The sequence below is a fragment of the Oreochromis aureus genome, linkage group 3, assembly GCF_013358895.1.
Source record: "Oreochromis aureus strain Israel breed Guangdong linkage group 3, ZZ_aureus, whole genome shotgun sequence".
Classification (NCBI taxonomy): domain Eukaryota; kingdom Metazoa; phylum Chordata; class Actinopteri; order Cichliformes; family Cichlidae; genus Oreochromis; species Oreochromis aureus.
Window position 1 is genome coordinate 101,174,190 of NC_052944.1, and position 16,820 is coordinate 101,191,009.

Sequence of the window (16,820 nt, forward strand, 5' to 3'; positions counted from 1 at the left end):
CTTTTCTCTGCAGACAGATTCTCACTGAGCTTCTCCTTGATGTACTGCACTGTTTCCTGATTAGTCTGTGAGCTACTTTCTGTCTGTGTCAGCAGGCCTTGCAGGAGAATCTGACTGGTCTGTAGTGAAAGACCCAGGAGGAAGCGGAGGAAGAAGTCCAGGTGTCCATTTGGACTTTGTAAGGCCTTGTTCACAGCACTCTGGTAGAAATCTGTCTCTGCAAATTCTTTGGTCTCAGGCTTCTGGGAGGTTGTTTTTTGTTCTTCCAGCAAATTGACTCCAGAGTTGATGAAGGTCAGATGGACATGAAGAGCAGCCAGAAACTCCTGAACACTCAGATGGATGAAGCAGAACACCTTGTCCTGGTACAGTCCTCTCTCCTCTTTAAAGATCTGTGTGAACACTCCTGAGTACACTGAGGCTGCTCTGATATCGATGCCACACTCTGTCAGGTCTGATTCATAGAAGATCAGGTTTCCTTTCTGCAGCTGATCAAAAGCCAGTTTTCCCAGAGACTCCATCATCTTCCTACTGTCTGGACTCCAGTGTGGATCTGTCTCAGCTCCTCCATCATACTTGATCTTCTTCACTTTGGCCTGGACCACCAAGAAGTGGATGTACATCTCAGTCAGGGTCTTTGGCAGCTGTCCTCCCTCTCTTGCTTTCAGCACATCCTCCAGAACTGTGGCAGTGATCCAGCAAAAGACTGGGATGTGGCACATGATGTGGAGGCTTCGTGATGTCTTGATGTGGGAGATGATCCTGCTGGCCTGCTCCTCATCTCTGAATCTCTTCCTGAAGTACTCCTCCTTCTGTGGATCAGTGAACCCTCTGACCTCTGTCACTCTGTGAACATACTCCGGGGGGATCTGATCAGCTGCTGCAGGTCGTGTGGTTATCCAGATATGAGCATAGGGAAGCAGTTTCCCCCTGATCAGGTTTGTGAGAAGTACATTAACTGCAGTGGGCACTGTAACATCAGTCACACTCTCAGTGTTGTGGAAGTCCAGGGGAGGGCGACACTCATCGAGACCATCAAAGATGAACACAACCTGGAAGTCTTCAAAGCTGCAGATTCCTGCTTCTTTGGTTTCAGTAAAGAAGTGATGAACAAGTTCCACCAAGCTGAACTTTTTCTGTTTTAGCATATTCAGCTCTCTGAAAGTGAATGGAAATATGAACTGGATGTCCTGGTTGGCTTTGTCTTCAGCCCAGTCCAGGGTGTATTTCTGTGTTAAGACTGTTTTCCCAATGCCAGCCACCCCCTTTGTCAGCACTGTTCTGATTGGTTCATTTCTTCCATGTGAGGCTTTAAAGAGGTTTTCCTCTCCGATTGTTGTTTCTGGTCTGTCTAGTTTCCTAGATTCTGCTTCAATCTGTATGACCTCATGTTCATAATTGACCTCTGCAGTCCCTACTTCTGTGATGTAGAGCTCTGTGTAGATCTGATTCAGAAGGGTTGGGATTCCTGCTTTGGCAATCCCCTCAAACACACACTGGAACTTCTTCTTCAGTGCAGACTTAACTTTAGGTTGACAACTCTGAATGACATCTGTAAAAACAAAAAAACGGGAGAAAAAAAGAACAGTGGTATATAGATGTTTGTACAGATTATTCTGAAATGCAAACTTTATTTCTCATTTCTTTCTCCTTAGATATTGTGAGATTTTTACACATATTACAATAATGTAGAAAAGTAAACTAAATACATTCTTGTAATGATACTGACACTTTGCCAGAATGTCTCAGAGTGAGTCCAAAAGTATTTTTCCATGTCCTCTCCGAATTTTTCCCACAACCATGTTTTTAATTTAGCCACTGCCCGAGCATCCATTCGGCCTGTCAGTATTATTAGCTGCCTCCGAAGTCTCCCGAGCTAAGTAAGCTCGATAGAATTCCTGCTTCAGCCCGATGGTTCCTTGCCCCTCTGGTGTCCACCATCTGGTTTGGGCTTACTACCACAAAAGGTACCAACCACCTTGCAGCAGCAGCAGCTCCGTGCAGCAGTTCAGAAATGGAGGAACAGGAACACAGTCCATCCACATACCTCAACCATTGACTTGGTGGTGTTCCACTTCTTCCATGTACAAGTTGCTTGCTCCTATAGGGTCATGTGATTGTTGGGTTTTTCTTTGCATGTATTATTGTAGGGTCGACCTTACAAGTGAATTGAATTGTGTGTAGCCCTAACTAATGTTCTTCCTCCAGTTGATGCAAAGGAACCACAGATGGGGAAAAATAGGCTCTGTAAATGTCTTCTAAAGGAATTAAAAATACAGTATTTTTCATGCAGTATATTCAGTTTTGCATATATGGTCATTTTTGTCTGTTGTTTTAAACAAATATTTAATCACATTTGGATCACTTTTCAATTGCTATTGTCATTCATTCTAATCTTCTTGCATCAGATCTCTTAAAAGCAGCTTCATGTATTATGATTGCTGATTCATAATTTCAAGTAGTGATATGAACTCTGTGTTTTTCTGTCTAATTCAGAGTAAGGAGTCATCCCTGCCAGAGAAGATCAACGGTGAAAAGCTGAAAATGGTGCTTAGTAACAGTTTGCTTCTCCTGACCTGACTAGTCAGTTGCCGCCAGAACAAAAAAACTTGTAAACTAAGATATACATGAATTGATTGGCTGCTAAAAAAAAAAAAAAAAAAAAAAAAAAAGGTTAGTGAAATATCCCGATGTATGTGAAATCAACATTTAAGGAACTATTAATTTTAACTAAAGCAAACATTCACCTGATATCAGGAAACATTTCATTGTGATGGAGGTGAAACACATTTAGGATGAATAGAATAAATTACTACCAAAACTCTTTATTACTACTACTACTAATACTACCACAACTTGCAATAATATCTTTCTGAATTAATATATAAAAAATGATTTAGAATACGTTTTTATAAATTTATATATGGAAAACTAAACTGATTTGTTCTTTTCATATTGTCACAGACTAAAGTGGTTTTCAGTCCTTTGGGCATCTTTTCCAAATTCTGTTACCTTTCACCATTTAAAAGAAACACATGAAGTCATTCTAATGAGGGTAATTCCATAATTCACATATAATTCACTATACAAATATTAGGCAAATGTATGTTGCAGAAAGAAGTTCTCCTCTCTCTTACATTGAACTATGAGGTTTTACACTCACATCTGATGGAAACTGCAAAGAAACCATTGTGACACAGATGTCTGACCTCACCTTGATGAGCAGATGTATCAGAGTATAAATGCAGCAGAGAAGAGAGAGCTGGATCTTTGGTCTGAAGATGTCTGATCATTTTCTCACAGGCGTTGTTTCCTTTATTCTTCACTTCATCAATGAAGCAGCGAGCCCTCTCTTCTCTGACTCTGATCCTCTTTTCATTTTCTCCAACATCCTCCATCAGTATTGATTCTTTCTCCAAGTCATTCAAAACACAATCTGTCACAAGAGCCTCAACGAGCTGCTTAAGGATTTCTGATGGCACTCTTAAAACAAACTGTGTCTGCATCCTGGCAAGCTTCTCCTCTACAGGAAGAAGAAAGACACAGAAACATGCAACTTATGAACACTTTGATCTTTTAAGGAAATGTAACAAAGACGAATGAAAACATATTGCAACAAGGAAAATACACTTATCATAAAAAATGTCTAGACATCAACAAAAAAAAATGTAGAGATGTGTCAGTGTGTTTAGCTACAACAGTTCTCTCTTGTAAATGAGACAATGACTGTCAACAACCTTCTAACTGTGAGGTAGCAGTGGTAACCACCGTGTCGCCAGAATATGTTTATGATTTTATGAAATGATAGTCTGTACGGCAGTCAGCTCAAACTCAGGGCATTGGTTTTAACTTGCAGGGACATTATTCATCTGAGTAATATGTTCCCATGTTCAAATACTTTTTTCTGTATTCACAAATGTCTGCAGATATTTTCTTCTTCACTGGCAATTTGTGTCACTTCAAAAATCATTATGATATATGTATTTGATTGACATTTATTTTAAATGAATAAAACTTTTTTACTCTAAATTTAATAAAAATCACACAACACCCTGTTGGGAGCTTGTCAGAGTTTCATTAAAAGTCTGATTGATAGAAATCCTAAGATGGTCAAACTTCCACCAGGTTCTTCATGAAAACAATCTGGTTGTTTTAGACTGCAGATAACTTTGATATGTTAAACTACTGGTCTCTTACCTGCTGATGAAGCAGTCAATGCTGAAGGCTCCAGCTGCTCCTCCTGTACTGGTTCCTCCAGTATTAATCTACAAAACCATGATAAAATATTTTCAACTGAAGGAACAGTCGAGAAACAGAAAGTGTCTCATATCATGTTTTAATAAATTTAAGACAGGAGTGTCACACCTATTTTAAGCCACATGATCCAAACATTGCAGTATTTGTAATAAAACTATTTATTTGATGACATCAATGTTGTTGTATTCTTATAAAAATAAGATAAAAAAAAGTCTGATATTTCAAATGCTATTTTTTGTCTTCAAAATTCTCCTCTGCTTGAAGGATTTTTTTTTAAATGATCAGAACTGCACCCTGTAACAACAAGTTTGTCTACCAACAAAAACATGAATGACCCATATGCTCCCCAACGTCAGCTAATGCAGCTATCCTCTACATCAGGGGTGTGGAACTCCAGGCCTCAAGTGCCGGTGTCCTGCAGGTTTTAGATATCACCCTGGGCCAACACACCTGAATCAAATGATAAGTTCATTACCAGGCCTCTGGAGAACTACAAGACATGTTAAGGAGGTAATTTAGCCAGTAAAGGCATTTGTGTTGGATCAAAGACACATCTAAAATGTGCAGGACACTTGAGGACTGGAGTTGCCCACCCCTGCTTTACATGGAGAAAATGGAAAATTAAGCTCTAGTCATCGGTACAGATATATGTATGACGCCTGGGTCAAAAGCAAAGAAATAAAGGCTTTTCACTGAACACATTCACTTTCATCATACCAAGTGGATGGTATGTTCCTGGACTGTGCTGTACCCACTTAGGAGAATGGGAGCCTCATAATTTTAGTTCTGACTTAATCTGTGAAATTTACAAGGTAGAAACAAAAAAAAAAAAAAAAATACAAAAACAATCCGCAGACCTGCGTGATAGGAGAGTCATGTGAACAGGACAAAGCTCATTTGAACACCTGCCTCCAGATCAAGAACATCCAGCATCACCTCCAGGGAAACAATACCTCATACTCCCCATTCAATGACTGGCAAGCTGCACAGACATCTGAAGGGATACAAGGCTATACTAACTTTTTCAGACAAAAATGTGGAGTTGTTCTCATTTTTTTTGTTTAAACAAACAAACAAACAAACAAACAAACAAAAACCTTACTAACTTGGACTAGGTTTTATAAGTTATAAGTGTTATTTATGGAACAATGTTATTTTTACTTTACTACATACTGAACCCCACTAACTTCCTAGAACCCCACACCATTTCTGATGGAAGAAAACATGTGCACGCGCATCACTTCCTGTTTGCTAAAGTGGATTTTCAGTTGTGTAGAAGCCAAAGGTTTCTTTTCAAGAGACAGTTTAAATGGGATTGAGGGAATGATGTGTTTGCACTGCAGTTTATATCCAACAACATCAAGCAGTTAAAACAGCTCCCAAAGAGTTCATGTTACTAACAGCTCACCTCTCTGCAGCAGATGCCTGCTGGGCTTTAAATTTAATGCCTTCATCTTTAGACTGGACACTCTTTAGGGACACAGAGCTGGGTGCAGGTCCAGGTTCGTTCCTGTGAATAATGATGGAACAGTGATGTGAGTACTGAGCTGTGACATGAAAAAGAGTCATGGACAGTTAGAGATGGTCATCTCACCTCCGAGCTTTGCTCTGGCTCTTTCTGGCTCTTTTAGAGGGAGGGACTTCCTCCTCTCTGTCCTCACACTCATCCATGCAGCTGAATTTACATCCACATCAGCTCACCAGAGTTGGCAAAATTACAGACATCTAAATCCCATCTAAATGAAACAATGACAGAAAAGCCTAGCTGCAACTTTATTTAGATAACAAACACATTCACAATGAATTTTTCAGTAATCTTTGTTTAGATGAACAACTTTCATTTCAAACAATTATTCGTGACTTTTGTCACTGTTTCATTAGTCTGCATCACATCTTCAAAAAAGCAACAAGTTAAACAGAATGTGAACTTTCCTATGAATACAAAAATAAATTTAAGTCTTATTCTTAACAAAAAGAAATCCAGAAACATACCAACAGAGATAAAAAAAAAAAGTATGATTTAATGAGAGTTCAATACTTTTTATTAGTGGCTGCAGTGAGCCTCTTTTTCACTGCAGAGCTTTTCAAATGTGGTTGCAGGCTTGATACAGCTACTCTCAAGTCATGTTCAGTGTTGAACTATAGTTTGTTTTTAGTGAGGCAACATGGGGAACAGAGGCATAATGCCCACAGCTCTCTGTCCTATGAGTGGATGCATAATTCATAAAGTGCTTGATCTGCAAACCTCAGCTTAAGTGTGGAGTCAGATGTGATCTCAATGAACTGGTCTTCTTCAGCAGAAGTAAAATCAGCAGGTCAAGGTGCATTAAATGGATCTTTAACCCAGTCATACAGCTCATACGGAGCACTGTTGTTTGGGAAGTATTTCTGAAAAAAAGGCTCTCAGGGAAGCAATGTGTTCTTTAAGACATGGGATCATTGTGCTGACTCAAAACTCACTGGTTTTGGCAGTCATTCATAATGTCAAAGGAATCAACATTTTCTTCATCAAGTTGTCTGCCGTACATCTCAAGTTTTCTCTACCAGTTGAGGAGGATGTTTGTCTCTGCCTTGAAGCTGAAGATTTAAATCATTAAGCTTTCCAAATATACACTTAGATAGGCCAGCATCAACAGAAAGTATTCATCATTAAACTAGCTTGCAACTTAATGCATGCCTTTCTCCTACAAAATATCAGAATTTTTTCTCTGAGGTCAAAGACTCGTGTCAGCATTTTACCTTGTTAAAGCCACCTTGCCTCTGTGAAACAAAGCTGATACGTGCTCAGCTCCACAAAGTGCAGAGATAGTCATGCTTTAAGGGGTCTCGTTTTAATGAGATTCAGCATGGCAACAACATCGGTTAAAACTGTGTTGAGTACGAGGTTAATCTGCCTTGATGCGAGTGCTTCTGTGCGTGTACGAGCCAGTACGTCCATTGTGAGACTCTTGATAAATGCCTGCAACCACTTCTCTTTCCCTCACAGCTTACACAGTTTTCCCATTTAAGGTCATGCTCTCTAAGATAATCGTCAAGAAGCTTAAAGAGCTCATCAGCTGTTGCTCTACTTAATGATCATACTGTTCATTACATTTTAATTAAATTAAATTAAAATACTTTGTCTTATTTCATGAGAATCAGAGGTATTTTTTATGATGCTTGATGTTCTCAGGCAAGGAAACAGTGTTCCATGGAAGTTTCCACTAAAAAACGAGAATAACTCGTAAATGTTTTCTAAACCAGTAATTAATTGCAGTTGGCAGTAGATCTTGATGAAACGCTGATGAACAAACACATCATTTTCTCTTTCACACTGTCTGACTCACACCTGAACAATGAGGCTGTGCAGCATTGTCATAACACACCTGCCCCGCAGCTAAACTGCTGGTATCAGAGTCCAAACTGCTGTGACTTTAATGGAGAGAAGACGAGTTTCTTTCCAGAAATTAAAACACACACACACACAGTTTAATCTGTGAACAAATTAAACATAAGCTGTTCATCAAACTACTTGATTCCAGTCAATCAATAATGTCAATAAGAACTGAACATCTTGTCCAGACATTAAAGAGCAAAAATAAACAGTAAAGTTCCTAAAGACAAACTGTTAAAGGAGGAAACAAAGCAAACTTACAGTTTCTTCACACAGAGACACCAACAACAAGTTCCACTCCACACCTGGACACTAAAAACAGACACACAGGTAAGCTGCTTACTGGAAGGAGGCGGGACTCCACCTGAAGCACAACAGGGAGTAGGAGGGGCTGGAATTCTTCTCTCTTATTTCCTGTTGTATTTGCATTAAGTTTGCATTTAATTTCCTTGTATCTGTGTTCAGATGTGACTGCTGCCTTAAAACTTTTGACTCTCTTGTTCAATATCCATGTCTACTACAGACCTGTTTGTCTGTCCAAAAGTACATGGAACATTCCAGTGTTATGTTATTTTACTCTTATAAACTAAATTCAATACATCATAGGTCTGATTCTTCAGCAACCTCTTGCAGGTTTAAATAGCCTCAAGCTGTTCACTCTTGATCTTTCATTATTCAGCTCTAATCTGCAGTCAGACTATAACTATTCACTAATTTGACTTTTTGACCTCCGATTATTTTTCTGCACACATAAAAACAGGAAAGTGAGTGAAGAAGGTGATGAACAGAAGTCGATTTTACTTCCTTACAAGCTGATGTTGAATACACCAAACACACCAAACTATTATTCATAATCAGACTTTTTTTAAACCACAATGATTAATTTAATCAGCAATTTATGCAAAGACGAAAAATCTTCTTTTAATGAAGACAAATCAAATCAGTCCAACATTGGGGACTCCACCTGAAGCGTGTGAGAGGCCACACCTTTCCATGGTGATTAAAATTCACAAATGTTTTAGCTGCCAGTGTGAACACAATGAGGCCACCTACAGGGCAGGTGGGGAACAGCATGGATTTGAAATTATATGAGTTCTTAATGAGTGAGAAGTTAGAAAATCCATCCAGACTGTAGGAGAGCAAAAGAAGCTTGAAACTGTCCAATTAATGATGTTAATATCAGAGCTTCTGTTTCCAGCTCAGACGTGTTAAACGCTGCTGCTGTGCTACATTTGTCATTTCCTGCTTTCACTACCAAAGCACTGAAGTTGCTGAAATAACCATAAAACACACGGCAGAGCAGAAACATGTGGAAACATCTGGAGCTCAGTCTCAGTTTGATCCCTCAGATGTTTACCTCAGTCCTGCTCCTCTGCTACCTGATTACCCCGCACACATCATGCTGTGTACTGAGAGTCATCTAGTCAAAGCGAGGCCCTGGTACTCTGCGTCAGAGTACCAGGGCACAGTTATACTAATGTGTGACATCACTTCTAATCAGAGAGCATTCAGCTTTCACAGCCAGCCAACATCCTGTCACACTGAGCACGTGCAAACACAAGACAACAGCTTATAAAGCTATGACCGCTATAAAGACTTTTAAAAGACTTCTATAGCTTCTAAATTAGACTGAACTGAAGGCAGACTCAAACATAAAACAGACTCAAAGACTCAGAGAGAGAGTACTGCTCCATCTCTGTAACGCGCAGGGACAGAAATGCTGAGACCACAAGCAACACATTGCGAGCAGGTCCACAGAGATCTGAGTGAGAGCAAATCATAAACTGAGCGAGATGGGCTGCTATTTTGTGTGTAAATGGATAATAGCAAACACTGAAATACATTTTTTGCACGCAGCAATGAATTTTGTTCTCTCAAATTTAGCTTTTCTTCACTCAAAATACATTTCTCCTCAAAGTGCAACACTTATATCTGCAATTTTTTTTACGTGCACTAAATTTTTTTTTTATATGTCCATTCAGAATAGTGGCACAAAAATAACGGCACACATAACAAAGTGCCAGATGCGTTGTTCCACAATCCTTTACCTCCAACTCGTGACAGGTCAACAGATCTTTAACCAGAACATGCTGTAATGGGCAGTCTGGACATTCGTACTCTGCCCCGGCATCATTCTGGCTGATCGTTCACTATTTAGACAGCAGCAGTTAGATAATCATGTCACAGGTTTTCTCTTCAAAGGCTCTCTAAACTACTCAGTCAGTGCCACCTTGTTACAGTATGTTCAGTATGTTGTATATGACTCTTTTATATTACAGAGACCCCAAGACCACATGTGCTTTGTACCCTTTGTAAAAGCTGAAACTGTTTGCCCCTATTTCCATGAGAGGCACCTTGCTGGACTTTTACCACGACCACTCCACAGCAGATCACTTGAGTGTTTCTAACACATTGGCTAGACTGCTTTTTAGGTTTTTCTGGCCCAAAGCCCAAAGGCAGCTGATGTGAAGCGCTATGTGACTTCATGCTCAGTGCCAACTCCCCAAGACAAGTCAGAAGAAAGCAGCGGGTCTTATGGTTCCCATTGATGGTTCCCAGGGGTGTGGCCACTGCCCCGCACCCCTGCTGATAATGCATATTTGATCATGTTTGTTGACTATTTAACTAAGTTGGTTGAAGCCAGTGCTGTCAAAGAAGCAAAATCTCAGGTAGCAGCTGATAAATTTGTCACTGACATTTTTGCTAGACATGGTATACCCACTTACCTGATTTCTGACAGAGGGTCACCTTTTGTGAGTGAGCTTTTTAACATGTTGTTTCTGCCTTAGTCTATGCCTCAGTGCATAGACTCATTGCAGCATATTACACCCAGACAAATGCTACTGAACACGTCAACTGGACTGTAAAGACTCCAATTGAACCTTATGTGGGTGATAAGCGCACCTCATGGGACAAGTTTCTCCCTCAGATTTGCTTTGTTCTGCGTACTGCCCCCCATGACAATACAGGTATGATTCCCTCCACGATGCTTTATGGCTGTGAGTTAGACACCGCACTTGACATTGTCACTCAGCCTTCTACGGCAAGTGTTGATGAACAAGGTGTACCTTACCCTAAGACTCTTAGAGCCTCTTTACAGGAAACTCACAACAATGCCAGAGCGGCTCTTGATTATAGCCATGACAGACAAAAACACTATGACTTGAGAGGTTGACATGACACGTTTCGGGTTGGTGACCTTGTTACCGTGTGTTCACACCGAACGCAATAGATGCGACCAAAAACGCGGCAAACTTGACGCATGCATATTCGTACCTCAACGCATGTCCAACGCGAATTAATCACGGAAATGTGGGAGGAAGTTGTGCCAGACGGAATGTTTGCAAGATGGCAGCTGTCGAGTTAGCGCTTGAAGAGAGAGTCTCCCTTCTCTATTTACTGTGGAGAGCAGAGCAGCGGCGTTAAGGACGTCCTCGCCGTACCTGGGTCCGGTCCTCCAGAGGCGTGAGCAGTTTGGTGAGTTTCACCACTTGCTCCAGGAGCAGCGCCTGGAAGACGGCGGCTTTCAGCGGTACCACCGTCTTTCCCTCGCCCAGTTTGAGGACCTGCTGTCCCGCGTTGGTCCAAGCATCGCCCACCTAGACACCAACTACAGGCGCTCAATCCCACCTGCAGAGCGCCTGTCCATCTGCCTGAGGTTAGTAAAAGTGTTTAATACGGTAGTCCTTTATTGATACCTGTGCTAATATATGCTAAACCATCTGTTCATACACTGCTAACATGGCTGTGGTATGCTAACAGTGAATGCTGTCGGTGTTTACTGTTAGAAAACTGTGGTATGGAGACGACTGTTTATAATATTTCTAGTGATACTCGAAAGGTCTCATCAAGTCCCGATTTAATTCGATTTATGCTGTTATCAGTGTTTGCAATGATAGAATGGCTGTGGTGTCTATCAATGTATGCACTTTGTGTTTGCTGATATCAAACTGTGGTATGAGGACCACTGTGGGTTAATCTTTTTAGTGATACTCACTCCTTTTTTAAATTTAGACCTGGTTTAATTTTGGTATAGTTGAATATTTGTATATAATCCCCGCAGCTGTCAGACTCTATAACAGGGGTCACCAGCCTTTCCTAAACCTGAGAGCTAGATAAAATTGTGAACAGTTTGGTTCATCTTTAGTTATATGGTTCTATCTAGCATATTCTATCTTGATAAGCTGTCTTATCACAGGTTAATTTTTCAAAAATATTAACAATGATTTAAGCAAGGAAAGGGCTACATGTCAACATACAACTCTTTATTTCTATTAATGTCTTACTTCATTCCTACCTGATTGACATGTTGAGGAATTATGAGTGATTGGCTCACTGTAGTGGTAACAGTTGCTACCAATCAAATTATGATATGTTAAAGTTAAACAAAACACAACTGACTGTTTTATATTATATCTAATATATATCATGCAATTATACTTATAATTACATGTTTTATGTGAGATTTATGTTTTGTCATTTAAATCTGACATCACAAAAGTATTTTGGAATTTGAATATTGTATTTTGTAACTGCAGTACACATAATATTAATTTTGAACAATTTTGTCCAGGTCCCTTGCCACCGGGGACTCCTTCAGGACCATCGCGTTCAGTTTCAGAGTCGGTATGTCCACAGTGTGCCAGATCACCCCCCAGGTAGCGACGGCCATCTGGGACTGTCTAGTGGACGACTTCATGGCTGTGCCTTCACCTGGAGACTGGCGGTCCATCACAGAGGGATTCCAGGAGCGCTGGAACTTCCCTCTCTGCTGTGGAGCTCTGGATGGGAAGCACGTCCAGACGAAGGCCCCCCCATATATTGTATAGGAGACACACACATTGATATACACTAAATATTATTCAATTTCTTTTTTTGTGGTGCCCAAATTTATACCCTGCTTGATTTTGTTTAAAGAATTATTGCACAGTTTCTGTAAATCCAGTAAACTTCTTTTCACTTCTCAAATATCACTGTGTGTGTCTCCTGTATGATATATTTAACCGACATTTTTTATTGTAACAGGAAAATAATGGCTATTAACAAGGTTGCCCAAACTTTTGCATCCCACTGTATTAGTATATTTTGTCATTAGTATAATATGAAATAAATTCTACATGTGTCAAGTTGTGTGCCAACATTTGCTGTGTAGTAGAACTGAGACATTAGTCATTATAAAAATTATTTGAAATAATATTAAAATTCTCAAACAGAAAAACATTAAACATAAATATATAAAATATAAGTATTTACAAAGAGACAGGAATAAAAAGGAGCTCCTCTCCAGAGCAGGAACAAGGCTGAGGAGGAAATGCTCCATTGGAGACTGGCGTAGCCTCTTCAGGGACACCAGGATGGCCAGCTCCACTGCCGATGGACCGTCCTGGGACCTCCTCTCTCAAAAGTGCAAACCTTTGTAGATTGCAAAACGTAAAAGTACTATTATGCCGTGTTTTGTCTTCATCTGCCTGCCACTTTTGTGTCTTCTTTCCCCGCGGTGCAGGTGTCCATTTCCGAATGATGGTCATAGTTCTGGGTGTTTTTGTGCTGTTTTTTCAATTAGACGTGATGGTTAACAAAACCAAACATGATAAATTTGGCAAGCGCAGGAGAGACGACACAGAGGAGATTTGTCAATCAGGCTACAGAATGCAATGCGCATTGGTGAAAGCTGTATGGTGCAATGAAAAATCAGCGAAAAAGCAACGCAGTAACGGATGAACAGCAGGACCACTGTGTGCTGTTTATTAATAATTTGTACATCAGTGGGAAAATAGAGGTGGCTTGCTAGCTTTTGTGCGGCTTCCCTGGGTCAGTGAAGAACTTCAAAAGAGAAATGAATGAACTTACCAGGTTGCCAGCTTCTCCAAGCTATCTTCCTCCAAGCTAGGTCCTTTATATTCCTGTCTCGGTACAGAAAGCAGATGGTGTTGTACTGCTCCGGGTGGTTTGCTACGCCGTTGATCTATATTGAATGAAGTATTAAGGGCTTTGGCTGGATCTGCCCCTTTGACCTAGGTCAGAGCCACGTCACTAGGCTCCTGATTGGTTGTCGCGGCACGAATTGACGCTGGAGTTCAGATTTTTCCAACTCGAGCGGTAGACGCGATAAGCGCGAATGCACAAAATGCAACACAAAAACTGACGCGCGTGGTTTTATTCACGAGTCAAATGCACTAGACGCGCTGCTTTGATGCGATGCTTTGACGCGTTTTCGCGACGCAAATCTCCTTTTTTGGGACCTGCAATCACGCGTCGTTGCGCTTCTCCATTGACTTTACATGTAAAACTGACACTCTGGTTGCGTCTATCGCGTTCGGTGGGAACACAAAGTTAGAGTTAAGACACACCCCAGCTCAGACGCTCGGTCTAACAGGAATCACTGTCTGTATCTCAGAGACTCAGTGACGATGACAGGCTCACTTACATTTTCAAAAGGGGATTGTCTTTACATAATAATAATAATAAAAATTTCAACACAAAGTGCAGTTTTTCTTCGTTAAAAAAATAAGGCAGAAGCATAAAAGTTTATTTGACCAGCTTTACCTTTAAACTCCAAGTAACCTTCGCTTCATTATTTCGTAGTTTAGCCTAACATTTTAGTGCAAAACACAAACCAATTAGACTCACAATACCTCCATGATTATTTACTGTGGATCTCTTTCAGCCAGTTCTTTAGACAAACTAGCCCAGGGGTGGGCAATCTTAGTCCAAGAGGGCCGGTGTCCCTGCAGGTTTTAGATGTGTCCTCGAACCAACACAGCTGATTTAAATGGCTAAATTAGCTCCTCAACATGTCCTGAAGTTCTCCTTTTCACATTTTCAGAGCTCAGGGCAGCTCTCTTTTTATGTTACTATGTGACTTGTAAGTGAGAACATTCTCTCAAATGGGACAGAAGTGGAAGGAATAATCAAATACTCAAATTGATGTGAATCAGAGTCTGAAGACAATGAAGAGAGGAGGAGGCCCTTTATCTTTGCTGGCTCCTTTATAGTGGCATCTTTACACTGTTCCTGCAGCAGGGCATCAAGGCTGGCTGAAACCTCTTTTCGTTCACCCCTATAAGACACTTTAAATCCTTAAAGCGTGGATCAAGCACAGTAGCTATCTTAAGCCCCTGATGGTTGAGCGTAGCTACACGTTGGAATAGGTCCTTTGTGAAGGCAGTCTTAAATTTTACCATGTGGTCTGACCTCCAATGTGTGATGCGGGTTGCAGAAAGCATGTAAAATAGAAATCACTGAAAGTTTTAACAAGCCTGCATAGCGTAATAAATAAAGAATTTGAAAAGTGACAGAATCTAAAAAGATGCACTAGGTACTAGATACATGTTCTAATGAGTTGTGGCAAACAACCATTTGACTAACATGTGTGTCTCACCTACTCTTGTTCCCTCTCTGTTCTGTCCTCATTCCTTTACACACTCTTCAGATAAAAACACAAACACTTTTAATTGTAACATCAAATCAGACTAAATGTTTATTTTTTATATTGATAAATATATATAAAAAAACCAAATTTGTTAAATTTAAGAGTAAAGAGAGAAATTGTCTGTATTTCTTAATTGCAAATGGCACCAAACAGGCTGTGTTTTGGGGCTGCTCAATTTACTCACATGGACTCTTCTAACCTATCAGAAGCTTTTTAAGCTCAGAATGAATCGTCTGGAGTTGAAATTCCTTTTTTTTTCCTTTTTTTTTTTGCATAGAAATATACTGAACAACATACAAAAGCATAATATATTAAATAACATCTACCTGAGTTTTTTCTTTGAAAGAAGCCCCTTATGTCCATTGTTGTGTACATCAGTAAATAACTGAAACTGATTTAGTGTGCTTTGTTTAGCCGTGGAGGGTAACAACTGAAAATATGCAATAAATACACATGTAAGCTAAGACTCTCTAAAAAAACAGCATTGTTGTTCGGCTTTTTATTTCGCCATTTGTTGATTCACTCGAAGAGCAAGTAACGAAATATGGGTCAAGTGATCAGTTTGATATCAATCTTTTGCGATACACCGTCATATTTACATTATTTGTACAGTACGAATGATTTGCTTTGGTACCTGGTCAAACTTAAGCTGTCCTCTGTCTGCAGCAGACACGCAGGCAGCAGCTTCTCCCCCCTCGCACACATAAGTGCTGTGCTCAGTGGCCTAACGCCTGAGCTCGGATCATACCAAACTTAGGGGGAATTTAAAACTGTGCGCAATGTGCTTCAAATATTGTGTGCAGTTTGTGTTTTATACCGTTGTCAGTCAAGCATCTAACTATGAAACAAATTATATTCCAAAAGACCTGGGGTTTCTGAAAAAATGACCCGGGCTTAAGCCCAGTAAGCCACCCACCCCACCTACCTCGCCCTCCGCTCCGCCGATGGTTTGCACAAAACCACACTTTTATCAAAGCTTCTGTTGTCTTTTGAAATTAAATTTGCCTCCAGTCAGTCCTAATCAGTCCTACCTTCTAATCTTCTGATTCTTCTATTTTTGTAGCTGTGTGCATTAGTTTAATCAGTATACCAGGAAATCATGCATTGACAAAAGTTCCCATTTGCTTGGAATGCAAAGTGCAAATTAATTACTTTTTTAATGTATTATTTTTTTCAATTAATGCGTTAAATTCATCCATTCTTATTATAACTTCAATATATCTGAGACAACGTGAAGACTGAGGTTAGATGAAATTCTCATGAGCTGGTTTGGTAGTGAAATAGAGACTAGTGTGGATTTTACCCTTTGATGTCCTCACCAAGAAAAAAAGCAATGGGAAGTTTTTTGTTTGCATTTCTTATTGATTTGGGTGAGTAATAACCAGTGTTGGGCAAGCTACTTTGAAAAAGTAATTAATTTTAGTTACTAGCTACTTTTTTTTTTTGAAAAGTAACTGAGTTAGCAAATGAGTTACATAATTCTAAAAGTAATTAATTACTTGAAAAGTAACTATTGTGTTAAAAAAAAAAAAACGTTTAACCCTCTGGGGTCCAGGATATAATTGGCCATCTTTAACTACTTTTGGTTTTCCCTCCACATCTCACCTTTAAAAACAATTTACTTTGCTTTGTGAGGTTGTGTCTTTTGTGTCTTTTCAGCACAACCTCACGTGTCTGAATTCACAGTTATGTTTTCATTTTGACATTTTACTGTATTAACACAATTGCTCTAAAATCAGACAAAAACCATAAAATCAG

General features: G+C 39.9%; 1 protein-coding gene across 1 annotated transcript in view; it reads right to left on the reverse strand.

The window, feature by feature from the left end:
- Positions 1-7,986, reverse strand: part of LOC120434860 (NLR family CARD domain-containing protein 3-like) — a 19,973-nt gene extending 11,987 nt beyond the window's left edge. Inside the window, exons 1-6 of the mRNA XM_039603356.1 lie at positions 7,892-7,986; positions 5,852-5,993; positions 5,666-5,767; positions 4,198-4,265; positions 3,215-3,523; positions 1-1,552 (exon numbers count right to left, since the gene is read on the reverse strand). The exon at positions 1-1,552 is cut by the window's left edge and continues 243 nt beyond it. Of these exons, the coding sequence (XP_039459290.1) occupies positions 1-1,552; positions 3,215-3,523; positions 4,198-4,265; positions 5,666-5,767; positions 5,852-5,928 (2,108 nt within the window). The 5' untranslated portion in view covers positions 5,929-5,993; positions 7,892-7,986. The remainder of the gene's footprint in view (positions 1,553-3,214; positions 3,524-4,197; positions 4,266-5,665; positions 5,768-5,851; positions 5,994-7,891) is intronic.
- Positions 7,987-16,820: the final 8,834 nt, after the last annotated feature.